Source organism: Bombus affinis, chromosome 13 (genome assembly GCF_024516045.1).
Source record: "Bombus affinis isolate iyBomAffi1 chromosome 13, iyBomAffi1.2, whole genome shotgun sequence".
In the NCBI taxonomy this organism is placed as follows: domain Eukaryota; kingdom Metazoa; phylum Arthropoda; class Insecta; order Hymenoptera; family Apidae; genus Bombus; species Bombus affinis.
Window position 1 is genome coordinate 12,005,341 of NC_066356.1, and position 26,971 is coordinate 12,032,311.

A 26,971-nucleotide genomic window follows, 5' to 3' on the forward strand; every position below is an offset into this window, starting at 1 on the left:
GCGTATGTGTACATATCAGCAGATATCAGCGATTCGTCGTCACCGTGGTCGCCATGTCCAATCACTTGGGTAGCCATGGGCTCGCCATTGTATGGCGGCATGTTTTGTATAGTCAAACACGGCGAAGCCAAACTAACTGTATCATTTTACAAATAAATCATACATAGAATACATGTTCAGCCTTAAAATATAATCCAAATCTTTGTAGCTATTTTTACCAGCATATACTTTCCCATTGCATTTCCTTGTATCGAAGAACAATTTTACAGAAAATAATACCCTCGTTTTACGAGGCTTTGAAAACCTTTCTTCTATCATCTGCTACATATACTGTCGGACAGTTAGTGTTGAAATCTTTTAAAAAAAACACCGTAATATCTTCATCGTACAGTTTTGTGAAAGAACAGTAGATAATTTACAAGTGCCCTTGACCGTTTTAACATGGACGGTACTGTTAGTTGCTCTGACATTCAACATGGCCACCTGATATGTAGCAGACGATACAGGTGGTATGAAAAATTGTAAATAAAATTCAGTTTTACCTTTAATTATGAGTGGACGTGTGCAGAAAGAGAGTGCCGATGATTCCGATCGTATTGACGATGCAGTGGATCCTAGAGTACAGGTAAACCGATGCGTTTTTCTGAGAATAATTTATAGGCTACAAAACCTAGATACATACTTATAATATTGACATTTCCACGTTGCCACAGTTAAAACATTTAATTGCATCTAATATTTAGTAAAACTCGTGCCTTAATCATCCAGATTCTTGACACTTTTCTATTTATTACGGCAGATTTAACGCTTTCGTGAATATAAGTTTCTTTTATCAGAATCACAAAATACTCATACTATACTATTTCTCAATCATCATCCCTGATTAACCACTTGCCATTATTAAAGTTGCTTTATTAAATCGAGTCTTTCGGTTAATCTGCAAGTTAGACAGCGTGTTTCAATGATACTACGTTATCACTTTTACCAATATTTGCCAATATTTTTGCATAATAATGTTCTTTATGTAAGTTTTTGTAAAATGTCACGCTTAATTTTCTTATAAACGATTTAACGATCATTTCAGATTGAACTTGAAAGATTGAATACTGCTACCGATGATATCAACAAGCTTGAGGTTGACTTAGACGTAAGTATAATAAAATTACTCTTATAGGCTATATATTTCTTATACAAATAACTCTAACTTTTCATTGTATAATCAATTAAAATAACTATCTTTCTCCTTGGGAGATCAAATTAGTAGCAAGTTTTGAAACTGGTTGTGATTACATTTCATTGAGGTGATTGCTATGAAGGGTACGAGTAAATGGATAATAGCTTCAAAGATCGTCTTATAGTCATTTATAACACGGTCTAAAGAAACTCTATGTGACTTGAAACTTCATTCCTATTCAATTTATCAAAGTGAATTAAGGTGTACAAAAACACAAACTATGTTTCAGCCACTGATTATTCAATGAGTTTTTATTTCCAGGAAGCAAGAGCAACTTTTAGGGAATTACTTTGTGAATCTACGGTTAAAATTGATAGCTTAGCTAAGAAACTTGGCGCATGCATTGAAAAATCTAGGCCATATTATGATGCCAGATTTAAAGCGAAAGAAGTAAGAAATATTTTCTATCGTAGTACATCCTATAATTGCTAATTTAATGCATACTTTAAGGCTTTACACGAAACACAAAAGGCTGCAATTAGATTTGAAAGAGCCAATAGCCAGCATGCAGCAGCCAAAGAGATGGTTTACTTAGCCGAAGAAGGATTAAGGACAGAGGGAAGATGTTTTGATCATGCTTGGCAGGTAATTTCCACATTATCTGAGAAAAATTATTGATCCGAATTTTATGGTGTTGAAAGTTAACGTTGTTATATTATTATATAGGAGATGTTAAATCATGCAACTGCCAGAGTCAATGAATCCGAGCATGAGAGAGCTTTGTCGGAAGCAGAGCATAGACACACTACTGCTCTATATCATAAAGCAGAACACGACGTTCAAAGATTACAACGTGAACTAAAGCGTGCAATTGCTAAATCTAGGTGTGTACCTGATGCACCTTCTTACAATTTAGCTAAATATTGAATGATTCTTTAGCTTACTTAATAATGCATGGAATGCATCGCATTTAGTCATTCAATATACATATATATATATATATTTTTTTTTTTCTTTATTTATTTATTTATCTTTTTATTCGTTTACTTATTTATTTAGTACAATTAAAAGAAAATAATTTAATTAAAAAATTAAATAAAAAGAAATAACATAATATATATTTAATATATGTATATGTATATATATATATATATATATGTATATACACATATTCTATATACATTCTATATGTGTGTGTGTGTGTGTATATATATATATATATTCAGACTTAGAATCGATCCCTAGATTATCCAAATTTGAACATTATATATATATAGAATCTAATGGTACAATAATAATGTTTTCTTTTTCCATGACTCTTAACATTCTTGTTTACTTTCTTCCCATACGTATATTTAATGATTTATGTTTCTATTGTTTACTATCTTACGTTGATTTTATATAGATATTAGAATATTTATGTCTTTCGGTTTGTATTCATGTTGGCAGTATGGGTGCACGTCGCAGCTTGCTTCTGATAAACAGTATCGCCTACAGGCACAACTTGCTCATGTTGTAAGTAGGATAGACATTATTTTTTTATTTTTTTACGCCATATATATTTTACGTCTTTGCTATGAACAAACCCCGTTCTGACGATTTTTTTCTTTTTCGTTTTCTTCTTCTAAATTACCAGCCTATTTATGCACGAATTATATTTTTATAAAATATTTCATAGATAAGCATTTTTGTACAAAAAGTTCCGCTTTATTCAAACATGCTTCACGTGAGATCTATCTTATTAGATATAACTCAAAGAAAATGTAATATAAAATTACCAAGCTTCTCTTTAAAATACATTAAACTCTATTAATTATCAATTGATTCATCATATAGTTTATACCAAACCTATACTACACTCTATTAATTATTCATTGATTTATCATATAGGCCATATTACGAAATGAAAGCGCATTTTAATCAAATGCTGGAAGAGCAAAAGTTAAGAGTAAGTGCATTAGAAAGATCAGTGGGTGAAGCTAAAATGACTTACGCCGAAGCGCTGAGAAACTTAGAAAAAATCAGCGATGAAATCCATAGGGTATAATTGTTAACTAATTCTTTTCCGAGCGATAACATTTTGCAGACCATAGTAATTTTCATTTCTTATTTACAGACTAGAAAGTATGATGGAGCAGATGATTTCGATAAATCTTCGAGAGATACCGTTGGCCAACCTTCTCTACAGCCCAATGCGGGAACTCCAACCGATTCTAGCGTTACTGGATCACCCGATAGTACAGATTATACTAGCGACGAATACTTGCGCCTTCCTGATAAGATAAGCCCTAGTACACAATGTCCTGTGCCTACAAGAGTAATTATACTTCATCATACCAATAAGATACGTCAAATGATTCTTATAAGTATATTAATGATTTTCATTGTATGTTTATCCAGATCGATAGAGAGCCTTCTTCCGAATATTTGGGCCTAAGTAACTTGAATGTTTCATCCACAGAACCGCGGAAATATATCAAACGAGACCGTCCAAAAAGTATTGCAGCAACTGATACGAAACATATCATAACACTGAATCAAACAAGCTCTTCAACCTCACGGTTGTCAGACTTGTCGAATATTCTTTCGCCGATAGAAAAACGAGTGAAAATACAAACACCAGTGGATTTAAAAAGCATTAATAACACTGTACAAAACGGGGAGGAATGGACAGAAATTAGTTTAAATAATTCTCCGGACGAAGTATATTACAATAACGAAGTATACTCGGACGAAGAAGATCAAATTCCTTATAAACCGCTACCAATGGACTTGACTCCAGAAAGTAACAACCCACCCACCAATGGTGCAAATATTCAGTCGTTCAGTGAAACAGCTAGTCGAAAGAAATTAGTAACCCAAAAGTCATTACCTGCTATGCCGAAAGGAAACGAAGTTAGTCTAAGCAGTGAAAAGAAAACGGAAGTAACAAGGAGTCCGTCAATGAAAAGTAAAAGCAAACTCGATACTAGTTTAGCTAATTGGATAACCAGAAGTTCAGCTGGCAGTGAAGCTAGTGGAGGTAGTTCAGGTAAATAAATTTGCCGATATATATATATATATATTTTTAGAAATATAATGTATTTGAGTTAAACTAAGTTAGTCGGCTTATATATATATATATATATATTAATTGTCATAGCAAACTCAAGTAGAAGACAGTCCCTTGATATGTTATGGAGTGCCGGCACAGGAGAACGGGTGAAAGAATTCCTCAATCATGGAATGATGATGTTGAACATATCTAGCCTTACGGAACGACGTTTCAATGAACCAAAGATAGCAGAGAGAGACAAGGAGAGATCTGAAAAGTCTGAGAAAGTGGAAGGGAAAGGGAAGAAAGTTCCTAGTCCATTAGAAAAAACAATGACCTATCTTAATGCGGACGAGGAAACATCCGATAGCGAAAGCTTAGCAAGGTACGTGTAACCCATTTGTAAATACCTTATCATATGAATTACTTTATCTTCATTAATTCCATTGCATAACAATTAGCGTGGAAATGTTAACGGAGGATCAGATTTCTTCGCTTATGATGGAACCCGACATGAATCAAGTATGTCAAGAAATTCTAGGAACGCCTTTAGTCGAGGTCTGTCCGTTATTGCAACAACTGCAACAACAACAATAGCACTCCTTTTCTTGACGTTATTAATTTAATCGAGTTGGAAAAGACACAACCATAAAAAATGTTCAAAATGGTAAAGAAACGAACTAGCTAAGGGATAGCTTTATTTATCATTACATAAAATTAGCATGCAATTTGTTCCTGCACTTTTATTACGCATATATACATATATATATTTATTATATATTCTATTATATATATATATATATATATATATATATATATATATAATATATATATATAATAGAAACAGAAGATTTCATTTTCGGGCATGGATCTTTTTCTTCCATTTCAGAAAGTCATGGCAACTCGAATCGCTTCATTACATTGTTATATACACCAGTTACATTTCACTCGAATTATACACAATTTGTATATATATGGCGCTCATAGAAATTTCAAATATCACATGCCAATAGTTGATTTTAATTATTGGTACACATATATCGTTATATTGAACTTATTTGCTTATATTAATCAATAAAAGGAACAATATCTAGCAAATCCTAGATGATCACGCGTTAAAAATATTTCTCCGTTCATTTCGCGCATACTTACGCGTTAAAATACCGATATAGTAACTATAAAAGAAAAAATGTGAGTATAAGGGAGGAAGAGAATTAACTATTCCATCGATTATCAAAGACCCACCGATTAGAAAATCCTTTGTCTCTCTGCGTTAAGAGTACAACTATATAAGCAATTCGTTTTTTATATTGCCAAGTATGCAAGAGCAAATGCCAGCCGAAACTTAAGATGTAATAATTATAGTCTCCTTTGAATTGCTAACTAGAATTATTTAGGTAAGATGACATGATTCTAAATAGAAAATTGGCAACTTTGACAAGCGTGCTACATTAACATACCAAGCTTTAATACATATAATAGTAATTAAACATGTTCATCTGTCAAGGCTCAGCAGGACATTTTCAATGAATCTTTCCTTGATTCTGATAATCAGATACATAGATAATATTTATCATTAAGTACTTTGTAGCTGTCAGAATATGTACGTAAATCGTAATTAATGTATTTGAGTTATTATCACACACGGATTTAGGCAATCTGACTCTGAAGAATCAGTTTCGATGCCAATTACTTAACTACTAAATATCCAATTACAATTTAAAAAGAACATTTCAGCGATGACTTGAGACTAATTCCTACTATTTTAATTATCGCGAAGTGAGATTATACTTAAGATATTTGGATATCGATATTTTTAGAAGGAGTTGGATTGTCTAATTACGTTAAAGAATAATTTATGAAAGGTTACAAAGAGGGATACATACATATGTATATATATGTGTGTATATATATATATATATATATGTCGGATTGGAGTCAGGATTAAGGAGAGGGGCCGTTTAATGAATTTTCATTAGGGTTAGCCATTGCCGTGATACGATGAAGAGTTTATTAGCACAGACTTATTAACAAGATTAGGCACTCGTAGCACTAGTGATAATGACCTTAGGTTCGAAACGAATCCGCGGTCAACGGGACTCTTTTATTCTTTACTCGTCGGCAACGCCTAGGCGGTACTCTCAGTTAGCACGCGATGTAAGCACTCTATCGAAATGATACCTTAGTCGATGAAATCGTACTCGAAGCTGTCTAGGAAAAACTGCTCTACTCTCTAGCGGCACCAGGTCTTTTATATTCGTGGAGACAAGTCTTCGTTCGGAGAGTGAGGGAAATTGCCGTTGTTGTTAATTGGTCAGTCTTTGGAAGTGTCCTTCACGGAAAAGACTGTTTGCCTATTTTCGTTAATTAAGGTTTAAAGTTTATGACGGGTCATTAGGCTGGCTGCCGATGTTTTGCGAATATGTCTCGACAACCGGCAATCGACCTACCCATAGAATAGGGTCTGCTTATGACGAGCCATGAGACAGAAACCGTTAGTATGCTTACTGTCGAGTGCCGTTACAACTATTTCTTTTTATGGAGGGCTATAGACTTTTTCATGACTTTGTTAGAAAAATGTTCGTCCCTTGACCGCGGCTACGTACGGTGACTGGTTGTCACCTCGAATCCAAAATCATTCTCATAGATCGTAGGCAATTACAATCGGGCTGAAGGACGGTGATTGTTTAACTACGGCTATGGTGGAATCCAAACTACAATATTAGGGGTTTTTCCCCGGTTTCGACGGAAGGCTCCGGTGTCTCTCCATCTCCGACATATATATATATGCAGATGTTATTTATTTTTAATTCGTAATTTTCTGTGTAAACAGTGCATGGTAATATATTAAATAAGACTAAAACAAAGTTTTCTATGAACGAGTAAAGTAGGTCAAACAAACAAATGGCCTTTTCATCACATATAGAAGACTATACCAAAGATAAATGAAATACAGTTTAAGACGAGCAGGAAAGTACAATAAAATGATATTGATTCAATAAGGTTATTTGTTTTTTCACTCCATAAAGCTTAAAAATGCAAATATGATAATCTCATGTCGAGTTTACAGCTGTTGCTCTTTTTTATTGTAAGATTTTATAATTTATGTGTATACAAACACACACACACACACACACACACACACACACACACACACGTATGTATGTATGTACGTATGTATGTATGTATATAGGTTGTACAAAAAGTAAAAGAATGTATATCTTTTAAAGAAAGATATTTTTTTAAAATGATGATTTTTTTAGCTTTTTATTTATAAAATTTGATAAGCAATAATTTCAACTGTTTTAGTTGTCTATATATAAAAAGAAGAAAAAAAGAAAAACAAGATAGAAGAGACATTAAATTTTTAACCATTGTTGCATTGTGAATATACTGGTCATGATTACATAATTTTGTATAAATCAGATTATTGAACAAGTTGTGGGAAATCCTTCAACTACATATTATAAATATACTATATTGTAATTCGAAACCATTGTCTTCGAAATTTGACATAATCGTATTGTCATCTTCGATGCGAGTCGATAACGATCATGCTCCTAAATATTTTACTAGATATTTTTTTGGCTAAAGTATGGGAGAGATGACATTGCATGTAATGCGTGCGCATACTATTAGAATGACTGTAAATATATAATACTGTATATGTGATTGTAACTATGTATATATCAACATCTAAGAATATTAAAATGCGGTTGCAGAAATACATAGCTAAATGTTAATACAAATGTATCATGTCCTTCAGATACATCGTATATACGTATGCCGTTGATCGCTGCATCTTTAACGTTTTTTATCGTTGCTTTCTTTAACGATTAATTAATAGCGATCAGGTTTCGAACTGTCCGACATAACTCTCAAGTGCTGGAATATTTAGATAGAAAAAGTTAAATATATAAATATAGAAATATTTGGACATTCAAAGTTAAAGGAGAGATGCGGAAAAATGTTAATGGTTACGCTGGAATAGAGATTTTTAGAGTAGCCGGTTGGAAAATTGCGGTACACGCGAAAGGAAATGTCAAATGATAAACAGAGAGTAGACGTTCTGCATACAGACTTTGGAAAACTTGCGGGTTAGCTAGTCGATTGATAATTGATGACAATTAAAAAATACTTACAGTTGCCGGGAACGTTGATAACGGGAAAATATTCGAAAAATATTTGAAACGGTCAACTATTGCTAGTTACAGCGGCATCCGCTCGAACTAACTGGCGTCGGTGTGGTTCAAGAGGGAGAGAGACAGACGGCACTAAGGAATGAAAATGGCGTCGCGTGCACGGTGCCGATGATTTTCGTTACGTTACATTATCTTTTGTGCATAATACGAGCGAAACGTGAGCGATGTTTCTTATTTAAAGGTGGAAAGTTTCACGGAATCCTGTATGAAATATCGTTTAATAACATCACTCGCGTAGCGTCATAATTTCGGTGTAACTCGCGCGACAACGATCGTGTGTGTGAGAGAATCAGGGAAAAAGTACTGTTTTGCGTATGGCTTTTAAATCGCACGGACAGTTCCGCCTCGCCGATATACGTGTTCTTGGTGGTGAACGTCGTTGACATGACGAAAGACGCGTGTTTCGTTCTCGTGCATCATGAAACCACGATGAGCTATGTGCTTTGACGTACACGAGTGAAATCTAGTTTCGTTCAAAGACTCGCAAAGGTGTGGAGACGTCGTGCGTGTTGGCCACCATGGCGGTGAATCCGCGTGATATGGACGGTTTTATGCCGCTCCTGTCAACGACTGACATCAAGAAAAAGTTAAACGTTGGTAGTTTGCTGTTGAATTACTTGGGAGATGCGACCAAGAGCATCGAGTGTCAAGACATCGGACAGTTTATCGACAACATTATACCATGGTTAAGCAACGGCAACCCCAAGGTAACGAGTCTTTTCGTACGCATTGTAATCATTAAAGCATAAGGTTATTAAATGTTAGTACATAGGTACGTAACTTTAACGATCATCGAGTTTGGTGTTTAGCCGCGATAATTAACAATTAAAGAGTATATCGTATTCTTTCATAGTTTATTAATTTGAAAAAGAAAGCGTGCGAAGTAGCGTATAATCACGTACACGAGGTTTGTTGTCGAGTAATACGTTTTCATATTGCCAAACTCTTGTATCGTTATTTCTGGCGTTGACAATGAACGTCTATCGTTTGTTATGTAAACAAGAGCACGCAACAGAGATCTGGCAGTTTTTTACCATTTACATATCGATAGAGTAATTCATACTAATACGCCTAATGGACATTTCTAGCCTACGTAACCTTTGTGTTTGTATGCAACGGAATAGGATAAATAGGATTAAAAAAAAGTTCTTAATGAAAAGAAGCGAGTTGGTGGAAAGTACAGCGGGGTGTGCCGGGTGAGAAAATCGCCGAGACTGTTGTATAGAGCGTAGATGATGTAGGTACGAACAGAGTTGCTCATTTATGGAATTTACAATTTCTAACTATCGGACAGAATGCGAAAACGTTAATTGCCAAACAGCCTCCTATCGGTCCATAGAATTCGCATAATCATCGTCGTGCGTGAGAAATAAATTGCAATTAGCAGGAACGATAGTCGTCCATATTTCGAATTTTCTCTCAGGCCAAAGACATATTTGTGTATATTTTATTTTGGTCGACCTACATATATATTCTGCCTGCACACGAAACTTTCTACGCTCGACACTCGGGAATGGACGATACTACTGGCGACAGGCAACGTGATTGATTTATAAATGAAATTCGAAGAATTGCGACAAAATGAAGACGAAAGGGAAGGACTTTTCGCGGTTTTTACATGTACGATAGAAGAGGGCAGCTGTTGCACGAAGCTCGCTTCGGACAAGGAACCTACGAAAGATTCGATTCCGCGCGGCCTTTCAATCGCTTAATCTTCCGCTGGTAGATGGAACAGCTTGACTCGCGTTATCAATGTCAATTTTGATCCTCGACGTTTCCAATAAATTCCTTCCGCTTGCTAGAAACTCCATTCATGCTCCATTCATCCGGCGAACGAACCAGTATACGTATATACCATTGTCCCTTAGCTAATATATTCCACTATATACGATCGCGAAGCCGAGGAAAACCGTAGTTTCGTTATTTTCTTTCTTTTTGTTCAATGAAAAATATTTAGTTATTACTTGGTAACAGCCTGTATACTATAACGTAATGTAATATAATATAATATAAAAAAAAAAAAAAAAAAAAAATAGAAAGGGAAAAACAACGGAGACGTTTAAACATTTTAATTTCAATATATCTCGAGGAATATCAAAGTTGGAAGTTACAAAATGGAAAGAAGGCTTCGCTTTACTTGTTACCATTTTATGGAGCAATTTCGGCAAAGCCACCGTTTTACCGTACAGTCCAGATATGCTGACAATTACGCTGAGTATTAATTTCGGGTGTTTTAATTTCGTTCTAGCATCGAGAGATATGGTGAGATGTAAGTAAGATTAAAATATAGTAGAGTCAACAGGAATACAGATATATGAAAACGATGGATGAGGCATAACAAACGTACTGTAATAAGGATAATTACACTCTAATACTCCAAGCTTGATTCGTCATCTACAGAATTATCGATTATTATTTTGCATCCAAAACACATGGATTTCCATCTGATCTCGCGTCTATGGTATTAATGTTTGGCGCGATTGACAACAGTGGCAAGATATCATTTTAGTTGTCCGTGTTTGGATATTGTAACCAGTTATTGTCGATTACGTTCGATAATCGTTTTCATCGCGGGATTTAAACGAAAACGATGATTTACGACGAAATTGGTTTCTCGTCGAGATACTACAAAACTCGGGCTGGTTCTCCGCCAAGAACGTATAAAGGAGAAACTTTCACGCCATGTACGTACAATGTGTCACGGAGTATGTTGCCGAACGATCGGCGTTTAGTCGAAGCTATTGGATTCACAATCGGTGAACGTTCGTTGCTAATAGACGAAGAAACGGCGAACGCGAAGATGCGCAAAGGGACGACGAACAGGAAAATGCGCAACGAATCGACACGATGTTAAGGCGATCGAACCGATGGGAACCCATAGCCGTAGGCAGTTTCGTCGAAACTATTTGTACCCGTCGAGTACTACTCGTCGAGTATCCGATCATCTTGCAGTTGTCCTGCAAGTTCAAGACGCGATAGAACGCACGTATTACCATCCACGAGTATATCTGGCTACCTAAACGTCGATGTTTTCGTTACAGTTTCAAAGTTGTACCTAAAGTTAATTCCCTTCCTAACTTTCGTTACCGAATCTCTGCTTTAAGTTTTCGATTTAAATCTCTCTGCTCTGCCAAATTTAAGCTGAAACGAGGAACGTGGCTACAAACACGTATTTCGATCGCTGCAACGCGTCTCAACATCGAACCTACACGCTTAAATTTACTTGATTCGGATCTCTTCCCACGACCGGTTTTCATCCACTTTCATTCTTACCGTTCCTCTATCTCTATCGATTAATATCAACTAGCAACTATTGTTTTCATCGATATTTATCAGTTGTATATTTCAAGCACCTTATATCTTACATTTTACATTTTACATTTTACATTTTACATTTTACATTTTACATTTTACATTTTACATTTTACATTTTATATTTTATATAGGTACATACGTACTTGCAACAATTTCGGAATATTCATACACCTACAGACGCAACTATATATTATTATGTATAATATATTTGAAACATCTCTACTTATACTTTATAGCATGAAAGATCATGAAAGAGCATGAAAGAACGTGACCGATGAATAGGAGCGACACGAAGAGAAGTTACGTACGAAGCAATTAGCTAGAGGAATTTTTGTTTCGCATGTTACACGAGTATTCTTTCTCATTAACAGGCACTCGAGGGAAAGTTGCAAAGTCAAATTCCTCGATTCTTTCTTAGCATTTCCGGGCGAGTTTCTACGAATGGATTTATCTCGTGGGAAGATCAAGAGGGAAACAAACGGCTCTACTCTAGAACGGAACAGTTCCTCTTACGAACGAACAAACAAACAAACAAACGACTCGTAAGCGTTGCGTTGGTCAAAAGTTGACTCCCCGAGTTTCTCGATGGAAATCGGCGCGGCATGACGTCAGCATACTACAGTCTACGACGCGAACATTGAAAAATCGACACTAGCCAAATTTCACCAGGTCGATAAGCTCGCGTCATTCTGCTCCGAGACTGCATGCAAGGAACGGAGTAAAGCTCTGCTCCTCGCAGTGACAAACGGCCTGTAATCGTCCAAACGTGCGATCGTTGTTTGCGATTCAAATTCAGATTCCTTCTTAATAATCCATCGAACCATCGATCCCCGGTACACTGTACGCACGATACATTTCTCTGCGCGTAACGTACGAATAAGCAAATTTGCTTGGTAAAACGTGTTTGGGAAAACACGCGTATTTAGAAATGTAGTTGCCCGTTCGTTTCTATATTTGGATTAGCTTTTTATCGTTTTACGCGTTGTTACCGCCCTTCTCGTAAGTCTTTCTCCTAGCTCTGGTCTATATACACAGAAGGAAAATCTCGAGTCGACGTTGGTGGATGTACTATGGTCCGAACGTTGTAGAGACACGAGATACGAGGTGGAAGAAACGACTGCACGGAAATTTTGGCAACTTGACGCACCGTTGAGCGAATCTTTGCTTGCACGCGCGAGCCCGATATCGACATGGAAAAAAGAAATAAGTAGATAAAGTAGATAAAAGTAGAAGAAAATGCATTAGCCGGTCGTGTATCGTTATCCAGCGCCACTTGTTGCCGAGTGCGCGTCGTTGGTGCGAGAATATCGAGCGAACGTGCGAAAGAGTGGTTGAAACGGCGAGTAGTTGCTACGAAAGAGGTAACAAGGTTAGACGAGGGGTCGTTCCCAAGTTTGGAATCGGCAATAGAAAACGTATCGATCCAGAACGGTAAGGTAAGTAAGGTTGGTGGGTAAGAGTAAGTAATCGAGGAACAGACGACGAGTATTTGTCGCGATATCTGTCGAGTCGCGTCTCCACAGAGAACGGGAAATACGTCGATCGAAAAGAATCCCTTTGCGTCCTTTCGAAGGAAGATGCCGCAAAGTCACGCCATTGTGCTAATTTTCGCGGCAAGCCTGTAAAGTCAGCAAGTGTCATAAAAATGAGAAAAGCGAGAAAAATCGTGCCATCCATAGTTTTACGCGCCGTCTACCAGCGTTGTTGCGAACAAAGGAAACCAGATGCTCTCGTATCTTGTCGCGATCGAGAATCGCGACGAGTCTTGTTATGGAAGATCTTACGATTAGCCGTGCCATTTTTACAAGACAACGGTGCACCGTATATCGATGTCAAGGACACGGGACAACGCGTACCGCGGCCCATAGTTTGTCCCTCCGTCGTCGTCCCTCTTCCTCTTCTCGTTACCGTTCCGTTCCTCTGCCGCGAACGTTTCCTTTTTTGAATTTAAAGAAGCATGACATCAGCTTTTTACGCTTATCGCGTTAGTCTGCGTTACTTCGTGCAACTCGCATAACTATAGACTGCCACGTCTGATCGCTCTCGATAATTCGCGCAAAAGGTCGCCGTAAAAACGATAGACATCTTGATAACGTCGGTTGGAATTGAAAGCGGCAAAGCTCGGGTTACCCTTCGTGCCGGCTGTTATTCCATAAATTATTAATAGCCGCTGAGCGACAATTACGCGACTAACTGGATGCACCGGCGCCCCGCCACCAAACACAGACACGCGTGTCTCCACGATGTTGGATCATCGCGCATCGATACGCCGATACAATTATCTAGTATTGGTTTCTAAAAATTGGAAAATCAATTTCAACTAATCCTCGTGGTTTATAAGGATCGTTATTTTATCGTTCGTTTATCGAACGGCATTACGATCCTGTTACAGAAACATCTAGCGTCTCGAGTACAGTCGATAGATCAACCTTTAAATTAAATCGAATTAAAGTTTTGCGAAAGCCACGGGTTCTTTCTTTCTACGAAGAAGATCAAATTGACGCGCTTTGATATTAAAAAATGTGAAACTACTTTCCCAGAAAGCCAATAGATGGGCTGGAGGATGCGCGTCACCGTGATTCATACCTATATACGTATATACCGTGCGGACTCGTAATAACTCGAAATCGTGTACCGGTATTTGTGAAACCGATGCTTACTTCTCGTAATTGACACGATCGACGCATTATCTCGTTTTGGTCATAATTTTGGTCGTTATTAAATCAACGTCTTCTTATACCGTTAGACAAATCCTCGGATCAACCAAAGAAGCATTTGCCCGAACAACACGGTCTGGTCGTAATCGCTCGTTCTACTTGTTACGTCAGCTCCTCTCTCTCTCTCTCTCTCTCCCTCCCTCTCTCCCTCTCTCCCTCTCTCCCTCTCGTGCTACTTCAGGCGGATACGTGACACGAGATCCACGTTGTACGATTAATAATAATTGCATTCGTTTTACGAAGCACAGTGTCAGCCCAAGCAATTGTAAGAACAAGCGGTTGGTAAGAAACGAGCGACGACAAAACGGCGAAATCATCATCCGGCTGATAGTAAGCAGCATGCGTGTTCTCTTCGATTCGTCGTCCCCGGTAAGGGACAATTTGTACTCGATGATGGAGCTTCTGCTTGATTCTCTTTAATAGCTCGGTCTGTTTGCCGCTCGTAATGCGATTGCTTTGCGACAAAAGCACGAACGAGCATTTCGCCGCGAACGGCGCTTTTGCCAGCAAAAGAAGAAGAAGAAGGAGCAACCACCTCCCACGTGGTCTTACCAGTTTTAACGGGCCCTGCTCCCCCCAACTTTGACGACTAAGGCCAGCAGACGGACAACTCGCTGACGCGCGCGCGCGCCTTCTCCATCTTTCGTTGTTTATCCTTCGCGATCTACTCGATAGGCGAGCGAAGAAACGATAGTCGGATAGCGGTAGTCCTTTCTTCTCCTCGATTTTAGAGATCGAGTTCGATCGTAACGTACGCTCGCAGCATGTAGCTAGCAGGGACACGATCGCTTTGTCGTAACCAGGAGAATAAAACACTGTCGAAACTGTGATCGCCACCGCTCTGTTTCTTGAAAATACCTCGCCGAACATCTATCGGTAATTAACTCCGCGTCTTATTAATTAGTCTCGCGTTCTCCTTTGCTAAAACTTTGCCCATTATCGTTCGAAAGTTGCGCTCTATCGGCTTTCTTTCCTAAGATCGCTTTCGAAAAATGGTACATAAGATATAACAATTATGCCTGCGCTCTGTATACGCGATATCGCTATAATAATAGTAATTGCTATTGCAATAGCGATTAACCAGGTTGGAGCTGGCGCGTTCTGCCCAGGCTGTTAACGATTAAACCGTGTGCTAATTATATAAAAGTTAAGACAGAAAGAGAAACGAAAGCGAGCAATGATGTCACAGCCAGACGACAGCCCTGAGAGAACGTTTACCCCGCGACTCTAAAATAGGTTTATACGTCTATGTATAGCGGTTCGTTAAACGTATTTAAACTGTCGCCGAGTAATGTACGCTTTTGCAGACAGTGACATTGGATTGGCCGTGTGCACTTGAGACATCGGGTTCCACCCGACCGGAGTATTGCCGATGCCGATCGCCGATTGCCGATCGGACGGACATCGCCGTGGCCGCCGCTGCTGCTCCGCCTGCTACATCGTCTATCGAGCGATATTCCTAACCGGCCTTTACTCGCAAGGGTTCTACCGCGATAAACGCACCGAACGCTAGCCTACACTTGCACTTTCTATATCGATTTACTCGTCCTCCTCCCGCAGGAGCAGTTCGTTCACCCTCGAATCCAACCTTCGTCCTCCAATACGCGACACATTTCCTCCACGCTACGTACGACCAATTCATTGCTGTCGCGTTCCTCCTTTCTTTCTCCTATCGCTGCATTTCTTCCACTTGCTATATACGCCGGTCGTATACACGGCGAACAATACGAACGATACGAGGCTACGAGTCGTATTTTACTTTCTCTCCTCTGGTAAATTTCCACTTTGAACTCCCCCGTTGAAAAACTATGTTACGCACGAAGCTGTTCAGATCCGACTCGTCGTGTTTCACATTTTCGCCCTCGTATTTGAACAGCAAATTGAGGAAAAGAAAAGGAAAAGAGAATATAGAGTCGCTTTAGAGCTTTAGATTCGATTACGAGAATAATCGCGAATCTCTCCTCGGTTCTTTAAGCGTCGATAGCGTGCACGTTTTACGGTCAACACTCGGCGAATATATGGAATGCGTGTAATTCGCTCAAACGTCCGCGATTATGTTTCCGCGCGATGGAAAGCGCAGAGGTAGGAAAAACGAAGAGAGGCGCGAACAAATGCCGCGAAGTAATCGTTACGAGGTTGCAGGTGGAGAGCTCGCGGTAGACCAAGTATAATTACGAGCAAGAGGGAAAGTGCGAGGGGTCTAGGATTTTGTGACTCTCGGGGAAGCAGAGTTTATCTTGCGTGGATCGATATACCCTGAGCCCTCTGATGCAACGTAAACCCGGCGCGTTTATCGAAGCAAAACTTTGAATCCCCTTGAATCACCGATCTTGAAAATAATTACAACAAACGATGCTACTAAACGATGTTTTTTAATTGAACGCGTATCTCTTTTCATTCCTTTTTCTTTCTTTCTTTCTTTCTTTCTTTCTTTCTTTTATTTTGTCAACCTCGATTCGCCTCGATTTAATGTAACCATCGACGCTTTGCTATTTCGATCGGTTGGCGTTCGATGTACCAGTAGCAGTTGGACAAACTGAAACTGGTTTCCCGTGTACGAGTTTTCTCGCCGAGTCGTTAATTAATCTCTCGTCACAGTACCGCGTATAAACGTCCTCTATGTCGAGTAAATTAGCCGGCGCAGCCCGATCGCCTCGATAGCTCGGTCGGCTAGAAATTCTCTAATGGTCGATATATCTGCCATAGATGTTAAAACGATCCTTTGATTGTGTTGTTGCAGGTCGTGCAGAATGGTTTAGAAATCCTCACGTTTCTCGCGGATCGAATGGGTCACGACTTCAAGCCTTACATTTCCACTATTATTCAGCCAACGATAGACAGACTAGGTAGGTGTCTCCAACCTTCTTCTAGCCATTTGTCGTTAAACGCGTAAATTATCGTTGATAACGGAAACTGAACTCATCGCTATCGGACATTGTTTCGCTGCTTACCGAAATCCCACTCGAGTTAGCTGCGCTTGGTTCCGTAGACTTGGTTCGAGTCGTTGATCGTGGCCAGACGTGGTATTATCGTTTAGATAGCGAGAGACGCGATTAAGAATATGAACGATATGCGTATTGCGACAGGTGACAGCAAGGATGCGACACGGGAAAAGGCGCAACTGGTGCTTCTCAAAATAATGGAGAAAGGGTGTATGTCTCCTCAACAACTTTTGGACAGACTGCGACCGGCCTTTAGTCACAAAAATGCAAAGTTACGAGAGGAAGCTCTGATTCTACTGACCACGACGTTGAACGAGTAAGAAACTGCGACAAATTACTAGAAAACGAAAGAAACATTTTCCTACAGCTTGAAATCGCTCGTTCGATCTTTATAACGATAAATCTTTTTGCAGGCACGGCGCCGATGAAATGATACTGTCCGGAGTGATTCCAAGTATCGTGAAATTATTATCGGATCCATCCGAAAAAGTGCGAGAAACTGCTTTAAACACATTGGCGGATATCTACAGACACGTTGGTGAAAGATTGCGAGTGGATTTACAGAGAAAGCACAATGTACCGCAAGCTAAGTGAGTGAAAAAGCGAAATCGATCGCCGGCAACGTTTCTTTCGTTAAACGTTACTTTCTTTTAAATTAGATGAAACAACTTCACCGTCGACCATTTCCAATCGTTCACCTCGAAGCTTGCTAATTACTTTATCCGTTATATTTTACGGTTTAATTAGAAGAATAGTATCTGTAATTGCGCGTATTCCAACCAGCCAAATACGTTCGATCTTGCGTTGCAGATTGCTGTTGCTGATAGAAAAATTCGATCAGCTGAAAGCCGCTGGCGACTTGCTGCCTCTAGCCATGTCCTCGGACGGTGAGTAAATTCGACGAATTTCCTTCTCACCAGGTATTCTCACCAGGCAAATTAAGTCGGCAAAGGCATAAAAACCGATGCCACGCGCGTCACCTCCGTTATATTATTCAAGCTGTATCGTGCTGCCATCCCGCAGCCATGAACGCTATCGCGTTGGAATACCTTCGCATTCGAGAACGCCGACAACCTTCGTTTTTTCTTTCCTCGCCTCTTGCTCGGTCTTACGCGTACGCGTACGCGCACACTGCCACCGGCCTCTCTTCTGCATTGTTCACCTTACCCGATACACAGGATGAATATTTAACAAGGACCGCTTGTTCTTCGACGCGATAAGAATATTCGCTCGATTCAGCACGGTAAAACATGGTCTATTTGAATTTAATTACGTGTCGCGTTTTTTCCTCCAACTTGTGGTTTCGTCCTAACCGATGTGCACGTTTCTTTTTTCCCGCTGTACGTAACAGTTTGCTCGACAACTTGTTTCTCCAGATTGATTTCTCCCGCAAACGTGGGCGTAATATCTCCGACAATGCAAATAAAAAGAGGAACGACGCTCGAGACGATCAAGGGATCGCGTATCTGAACGCAGTTCGCGAAAGGAACGTGCCACGCGTTTTTCCCTCCAACAGCCGGATCGCAAGCTCCGCGGACAGGCAAAGTCTATCGCAATTTCGCATAAAGGTGATCGTTTCCATCACCGACCAACGGACTAACGATATTACTGATTCCAACATGTTACATAACATTACATACACCGACAGGCACGCTGCGATACTTTGCAATATCGGCGGTGTATTGTTTCAAACGTTGTCCGTAATTCATACCGTGCCAAAGCTGTCCTGCCTTCTTTTTTTCTTCAAACAAACGACCTTGCAACGTTGTAACCGGCTACTGTCAGGGTATTCGAATTTCGATCGCAAATATTACGCGTCGCCAGCAACCGAATACTCGACGTGTTAGTTTCAAAGCTGTCGATGCAATGGAGAAAAAAGAAAAGAGGAAAAAAACTGAGCATAATTAATAATCGTTGCCCCTGTCTTGCGTAACGATAACGATAACGATACATCCTCGCGGCTATATCCAACGTCCAGTATGCCAAGCATACTTTGCGATCAGCAGTTTGTAAAAAGCATTTACGATACAACAATGCATCCGCGTTTAAAGACGAAATACGTTTCTTCTTCTCCGACGCTCGATCGCGATTAGGTCATACATGGGCTTGGCAGGGGAATTACGGTTCTTCGCTTGATTTCAGATATATTAATAGAACACGAAATTACCACGAACGATTTCCTGTCTCGTTTTTTCGTCTGCCAGTCGCTATCCATCATTTTCATCCTCATCGTTGGACGATTCTTCCCTTCTGCAACTCGGCGAAACTCGCTATTCCGCTTTTTCCAGAAAATGAAAGGAACGCACCTGGCCGAAGAAAATATTTTTCCCATTATTCCGATCCGATTATATCCGAGCCGAGTTGCTCTTGTCACGCGACCACGTCGATATCTTTTTCGGCCGTACGGAATTTGCAGGTATTGCTAATTATAGTACTATTAATGGTAGTACCAGTAGTGGTAGTGCTAGTAGTAGAATCCTTGGGAGTAAGTACGCGACGCGTGACACGTCGTCACGTTTTATAGCGTTTTTATATTCTTCGATCGGAAACGATTTAATGGCCCGTCCGATCGATCGTCCAAGATCGTCCAAGATCGTGCGAGATCAGCTAAGATCAGTTAGGAAGGACGTTTCTCCTCTGCCAGCTACGACGTAAAAATGTCTCTGCAAGGCGCATTTCTGCGGCACCGGTTGCTTTCTCGGGACAGAGATCACTCACCCTACCCTTTACCGTTCGATCGTATTTAGCACCCACGTCGTTCAGCTTCGACTCGCTTTCGTATCGCGCGACCTTATACCCCGAGGGCAGCGCGCGAGACGCGTGTAGAGTATACGGGAGAAGCGAAAGGTAGGGTGGTAACAAAGATTTATCTTTACCGTGCACTCTCTTCTCTCTTCTCTCTTCTCTCTTCGCTAGTGAGGTATTAAGCGCTGGATGGCGCACGGATGCCCTTTTTATCCTCTCTCGTCGACTCTCGCTGACATTCTGCGCGGGCTCGGAACGACGTTCGCGCTTAGCCTATTGACGGAAGAAACGGCGATTCCACGGGTGGCAAGCAACGTCGTGCACCATCGATGGACGGAGACTACGGAACGCGAGAAAACTGAAAGTAACGTCCTACCTGGGAAGATTCGTCGCTCGTTGTACATGCTTTCTTGTACTACGAGCAATATCGGTGAAGCAATATAAAGCGAATGGAGCAAAAACGCGCTTTTAAGGGAGAAAACAGAAAGCTCGGCCGACTAATTACATTAACGGAGTATGAATGGTTAAGCGATACGAGTTGCCTGCAACCACGACGAAACCATATTTTCATCCGATAATGCAAACAGTATGTACAATAACGTACATACTAGAACGCAGAGTACGCGTTATGTAATATCGAGGATAGGATTATCGCGTTCGAAGCGCGTTGTTCGCGTGGCTGATTCTTCTTTTTCTTCTTTTTCTTCTTTTTCTTCGTGTCTCTAGCAACGATTAACGTTTTCCTTTTTTCTCCGCCGCTCTTGCGTCGTAGCTGCTGCTGCGATACCAGCTGGCGATACAATGAGAAAACGATACGTCTTTCTCTTGATTCAGCTTTCTTCGATGGGAAAACGGAAGCATCGTATCTTGTAAATCTCTTTGATAAATAAAAACAATAAATAACGTTACTTTCACCAAGCAACGACGGAAACGTCTGTCAACAACGGCAAATAGTAAATACGATTTCCGAAGAAATCAGCGCGACTGCGTCTCGTATTCCATCCGTAATTTATTCTGCGCTCGATTCACGATGAATTTCTAAAAGAAGGTGAGACGGTGGTGGTCGTTCCCACGCTTCCTATCAATTACACCGTTGCACGTAACGTTTCGCGTAGTTACAAATATTTCGAACGAGTCGTCGTACCTGAAAACGTGGACACGGTCGGATCGATCGATCGGCCCGAGGGAAAATCCCAATTTTTTCCCTTGAAATTATCCAACATGGCCAAGTGCGCGCTCGATAACGTTTCTAAAGCCATATGAAACCAATTTGAAGGTTGTTGCTTCTTAATCGCCGAATAGAAATCTTCATCGGCACTTTACATATTTTTGCCCAACTCTCGATGACGCTATCGCACACCGTATACCACGTATATTTACGTTACTTTCCTTTCCGTGCCGCGGTACGATCGCACGCCGATGCGCCACCGACTCGTCTTGATCGCGTAGATTATCGGAAACTTTTGTCGCATCGTCTCGGCAGCTTGAACCTTCCACGAAGGATCCTCGACGCGTTTCCCTCGTCAGAGATTCGCCCACCTTATTTACCTGTCTCTTACTCGCACCGACGTCCATTTTCAAACGACTGTAAATCGAACGGAATCGCGTTAATCATAGTCGCTCGTTTCACACCTGCAGCCGGGACAATTTGTCGGTACTTTCGCAATCGGATCGATCCGGCCGTTTCCCTCGACTGTTTCGTCTTCGTTCGACCGCCAATACCACGCGCGTTTAATTGTACTTGTCGAGTTTCCGATAAATCGATCGATAACGCGGCCTCGACTTAAAAATAGAGGTCGAAATTTACCCTAGCAATTGCACGTTCCGACAATGTCGTTGCGATTGTTTGCCGCGACGAAAATCTACGCAATGGCGAATAAGAATTAGCTCCGAGAATCGGATGGTCCGATGGTCCGCCAATGTTCCAAGGTCTAACGTAATCGTAACGTAGAGATGGCTTCTCGAATGTTATGCATAGTTGTGCTTGGTTTGGCCGCCATCGAGGGGCACCCGATAGGGGAAGGTCCCCTTCCTCCTGTCCGACTTTTAGTCTCGCGACAGTCTCGCGTCGCTTACGGCAGTTTGTAAACCAGTGGCCATTTAACAACGCGAGACACGCGCCTCTCTCCAAGCGTCTATCCATCTTCTCGAAGCGGTTCTCGCCGAATTGTTCGAGAAAGCTTATGCAAAGTCGCGACCGCCTGCTCGTTCATCCGATCGTGTTTTTTTCTTTTCTGTGTCACGAGCCGAACACGATCTGGCCGCGGCACAGCGCGCGACTAGCGTGACGCGTTCTAAGCGACACGCGTTGCTACCGTTCACGGACAATGGGCAAGGACGATCGTTTCAGTTTCTCTTTGCGCGTTTGTTTACTCGATCGGAGTGAACCGCGACGAAATACATCGTCGATACGACGATGTTTCGCAGCTGGTGTCGCCAGAACGGTTAATTCGTCGTAGAATCAAGCGAGTTCGCAGTGTCGGTGTTGGCCTCGATCGCGTTCGTTCGAACGAGGAGACGTTTTACGCGAATTATCGGCTGCCGCGTTTACCACGCTAATTCGATGCTGCGCGATACCGTGCGATAACGATTCTACCAAGGTAGTGGAAGCCGGTGCTGCTAGTGCAAGAAAAACGTTCCTTCGTTCTGCGTTCTCCGCGCGACCAGCCAACGGACGCGCGCTGCTGGACGAAAAGCAAGATACGAAGAAACTATCGACGATACGTCGTGTCCTGGAAAATAGTCATCGTGACTGAGCCGTTTCGCCACGGAGACACGCGAACAGATTCGTTGGATCGTTGAGCGTTGATTTGTTTCTTGGCTCGACGTTTTCCAAATGCACATTTGCGCAGCTATATACTTTTTCCTTCTTCTTCTTCTTCTTCTTCTCGTCTCGTCGACGGTGCCGAGAAGAGAAGGCCGATTTACCTTTTCTTCTCCGTCTCACCGGAGGTCGTTTTCCCCGCGAGATAAATAATCCTTTACGCATCTTTATACGATTTTCGTTATCGGCATAATAAAGCATAAATAAGCAAGGCGTGCTTGTACACGTGTGTGCTAATGGATTATTACGCGCAACTTGCTATGTATCGTGTTCGTGACGCAATCATCCTTGGAGCTGCAATTCATCGATAATTTTTTTCCAACCGCGTCGTCTTCTCGTTTTCTCGTCTTCTCGTTTTCTCGTCTTGTCGTCTTCCCGTCTTCTCGTCTTCTCGGCGTAGGTCGCGGTTCAAAAAACAGTGTTGAAAATGTCGAACGCGACTCTCGTGCCTTATCGCCGCCCTTATTAACTCGTTGGCTGTGATCAAATACAAATCTAGATTCTCGCCTAGCGCGTTGAGACGCGCTTTTACCATTCCACTTACCGACTTAATATCGGAATCGTTGCTTCTTCGCTTTTACGCTTTTCCATCTTGCCCGAGAAACGTCGATCACCGTTATATCGAACGAACCGTCGCGTTTCCAAACACCGGATCGAAACGGAACGTTCTTTCGATCGTTCTTCGCGCGACCGTTTCTACCGTTTACCTCGTTGGTGCGCTGAAGACGCTTGGTACCTACCTAAGGAAAGAAAGACTGTCGTCGCGGATACGTATCGCTCGGCCAACTTGGAAATATTCTTTGAAACTTCTACTCTTCCGTACTCGCTAATTTGATTTGCAGTTTCCATTTTCAAAGACTTTGAATCAGTGTGATTACCGCGAGGCGATTTTGGCGACACGTTGACATCTTGAAAGTCGAAAGGAACAGTTTCGTATCGGTACTTGGTATTTGACATTCGGCATTTACCGCCGACGTTGCTTCCCCCGAGCGAATCGATTTTCGTCGCTCAATTTTAATCGCGTCGATACGTTAGACGAGAAACTTTGTGAAAGTCGGGAAATAAACATTCTCTCTTTATCAATCGTAAATTTCAATTTATTTTCGATCGAAACAGCCACGCTATCGAAGAGTTTCATCGATAAAAGTTGGTCCATCCGAGTTCCGTGATTACAAAGTGGCGATTAAAAAATCAGCAATTAGTCGAACGAGAATCGCCTGTCTCGTCGGCGGATAATGCAAATCACTTTCACTCGCCAATTATTTCGTGCCGATTACTTCGTTCGTTCTAACCTCGCGAGGAGAAACGCGAACGAGGAAACGATTTCGACGGGTTTCGAGTCGTTCTCTAAGACTCGAAGCGGAAATCTTTTGTCTTTCGCGCGAACCTATCTCGTTAATAACTCTGACAAACTCGATTTCCCAGTACCTACGTACGTACGTGCAGTCTTGATTAATATCATGCAAATGCGAAAGGATGCAGCAAGATCGCATCGAGTTATCGTGCCATAACCAACGCTCTTCGTACCGCGATGGTGTTTTCTCAAACTGCGTCCAACGATAAATTACGCTTTCTACTTAACAAAACGTTGCCTCTATAACTGCGCGTCGTACGGTGATTTCGATAAAAGCCAGACTTTTTAATTACCATGAATCACACTGACATACTGTTGTCAAGCGGTCATCGCTGCTTGCACAGGGGTTTAAAGAAATATCCCAGTATCGATAAAAAGCTGTGGGATCCGAGTAGCAGATGGATTCTTCAATGGGATAATATCGTAAAGCATCCAGGTGCTCGAGCAAGAGGCTGTCACTGCGACGTTCACAAACCACCGTGGCTATATCCGCGATTAGGTATATAAAGCTTTTCGCGAAAAAGAGAAAACGAATCCAAATATAAATAGATTCGACCATTCGAATATTCGCCATGGTAGAATCGAATAATTTCGTTATATGCCTTAAAAAAAAAAAAAAAAAAAAGATATATATATATATTTGCCTACTTTACCAAACTCTCTCATTGTCGAACGTATTTCTTTCAGTTGGCAAAACCACCGATGAAACGGACAGAGCGGTGAGTATCGGTTTAAACGTTTCAAAGTATACGCGCGTTTACCTACGCGTTACATTGTTATTAACGTTATTTATAACGTTGTTATTAACCGATTAATACACGAGATCAACGTTAATATTACAGATCAAATCGGCTCCTGTGAAAAGGTTAGCTGCTGCTGCTGCTGCTGCTCCTCCGAAAAGAGGACAATTCGGTCCTGCGAAAGCTCCATCTTCAGCTCTAGGTATACACGCGCGCGCGCGCACACACGTACACGCACACGCACATTCACACGCGAGTTTTCTATAGACTCGACGCTATTTCTCATCCCGTGTAAATCGACCACGTTCCAATATAAACGTCATATTTTGATCATTTCGTTCTAAGCGTTCGAAGCGAGTCTACTCTAAAATAACTCTTTAGCCAACCCCGTGTACCTAACCGGAACAACTATAGACGCGACAAGTTACATTTCTATCGTAGTAAGCGTAATATCGCGTATCGAGTTATTTTACCGTATTTACAGAATCGGTCTATTCCGATACGTAGAGTTATCAAAGCGTTAGCGAAATCTGTTAGTTGTAGCATGCAAATTAAAGCGCTTTGTGTGCTACGAGTGCTTTATCTGTGTGTATAAGATAAACGTTTGTTTGGATTAATCCAGATGAATGCGATGATCTATAAGATTAACGTTACGAAAGCACGTGTTCCTCCTGCAACCAACGCACAGGTGCGAAGCGTGCTAACGTTACAACTCTTGCTTTCTCCTGTCGCCGCTCGGCATTTCACCACGCGATATTAATGATATTTTCTGCAACCATGCGCCGACAAAATGTCGATAAACTGTCGACGTTTCGTTGTCGAGACTGCTAATTATTCGCTTGCATGACAGCTCAGCCTGGTAATACATCTTCCATGGTTCCAAGGGCTACAACCGTCAAAAGAAACGTGTCAGTAAAATCGACACCAGGTATCTAAAACTTTATTGGCATTACTTACTAATTTTCTATTACTAATTTTCTATACCATGATGGTTTCTTCGCGCAAATTTTCCATATTTCTCGACGATATTGGACGAGTTTAGCTCTTTTCTCTCTCTCTCTCTCTCTCTCTCTCTCTCTCTTCCCCTTTAAATCCCAAACAGCCACCGCGATTAACCAGAAATATCTCAAATTCGTTGCAGCTAACGCGTATTCGTCTCGTTGTACCTATGCGCTTTTAATCACCGCTCGAACCCCTTACGCCTTACGCTTTATACAATGTTGTCGCATCTCCTTTCGTTCGCGTACGCGTATCGAAATTTTGTAGTCGGCTATATACATCTGTCATCTTGTCTGTTTATATGCACTGCCTTTTTCCTCGCTCTCATTTGCCGAGTTAACAGCGCTTTGAACCGTCACAAAGTATTCACTACCACGAGGTAAAACAAAAATATACTTACAAATAAATATCGTTTTACCTTTTATCGTAGCAACAATATCGATAATTTATATGCGATTTATCGGAGCGGGATAAGATTCATACTCGATTTTTAGATTTTTAGTTGATCGAGCAAAGCTGCAAAAAACCCGCGCCAGATTTCTCAACTATCGAAACTTGTATATTCTGGTGTATAAATTAGTAAATTAAATTAAATCTCGTAAATTTCTCGTAAATTGGTAAATTGGTAAATTAGTAAATTAGTAAATTAGTACATACGTATTTTAACATGGGCGTATTGTATTTGTATTTAGGTCAAGCTGGTGCCGTCGACGAGGAAACTTTCCTTACAGCGTTCGAAGATGTGCCATCTGTAAATCTGTTTTCCGCAAAAGATCTCGAAGAGCAGATGAAAATCATAAGAGAAAATGTTGGTGACGATAAAAAAGATTGGAAACAAAGGACAGAGAGTGTATGTGCCGAGATAATATCGTTCTAACGTTAAACAGTCTAAACTAGCGGCACATGGCATAAACTTAATTATCTT

At 40.8% G+C, this 26,971-nt stretch overlaps 2 protein-coding genes and 1 long non-coding RNA gene across 9 annotated transcripts in view; 2 read left to right on the plus strand and 1 right to left on the minus strand.

Annotated features, from left to right (window-relative positions):
• The first annotated feature begins 269 nt into the window (after positions 1 to 269).
• Positions 270 to 7,935, plus strand: LOC126923179 (uncharacterized). Of its 2 annotated transcripts, XM_050736382.1 has the most exons (11): positions 270 to 625; positions 1,085 to 1,147; positions 1,496 to 1,624; positions 1,685 to 1,819; positions 1,901 to 2,058; positions 2,624 to 2,689; positions 3,065 to 3,215; positions 3,291 to 3,491; positions 3,575 to 4,205; positions 4,317 to 4,593; positions 4,670 to 7,935. In XM_050736382.1, the coding sequence occupies exons 1-11, from the start codon at positions 551 to 553 to the stop codon at positions 4,803 to 4,805; spliced, it is 2,022 nt and encodes a 673-aa protein (XP_050592339.1). In that variant the 5' UTR covers positions 270 to 550; the 3' UTR covers positions 4,806 to 7,935. The 2 variants fall into 2 exon arrangements, with proteins under 2 accessions (XP_050592339.1, XP_050592340.1); XM_050736383.1 differs by lacking the exon at positions 2,624 to 2,689.
• A 528-nt stretch (positions 7,936 to 8,463) lies between these two features.
• LOC126923167 (CLIP-associating protein 1-A) overlaps positions 8,464 to 26,971 on the plus strand; it is a 28,985-nt gene continuing 10,477 nt past the window's right edge. For 2 of the 6 annotated variants that reach the window (XM_050736337.1, XM_050736339.1), the window contains exons 1-9: positions 8,465 to 9,117; positions 17,183 to 17,288; positions 17,529 to 17,700; positions 17,798 to 17,974; positions 18,195 to 18,271; positions 24,995 to 25,026; positions 25,150 to 25,249; positions 25,898 to 25,975; positions 26,739 to 26,896. In XM_050736337.1, the coding sequence (XP_050592294.1) occupies positions 8,929 to 9,117; positions 17,183 to 17,288; positions 17,529 to 17,700; positions 17,798 to 17,974; positions 18,195 to 18,271; positions 24,995 to 25,026; positions 25,150 to 25,249; positions 25,898 to 25,975; positions 26,739 to 26,896 (1,089 nt within the window). In that variant the 5' untranslated portion in view covers positions 8,465 to 8,928. Of the gene's footprint in view, positions 9,118 to 17,182; positions 17,289 to 17,528; positions 17,701 to 17,797; positions 17,975 to 18,194; positions 18,272 to 22,194; positions 23,893 to 24,378; positions 24,807 to 24,994; positions 25,027 to 25,149; positions 25,250 to 25,897; positions 25,976 to 26,738; positions 26,897 to 26,971 lie in introns of those variants that run through there. The other 4 variants (XM_050736336.1, XM_050736338.1, XM_050736340.1 and 1 more) reach the window with 4 other exon arrangements.
• Positions 17,555 to 21,736, minus strand: LOC126923215 (uncharacterized). Its single transcript, XR_007713084.1, has 2 exons — positions 20,261 to 21,736; positions 17,555 to 19,690 (listed from the first exon to the last, which is right to left on the minus strand). It is a non-coding gene; the product is annotated as an uncharacterized LOC126923215 (long non-coding RNA).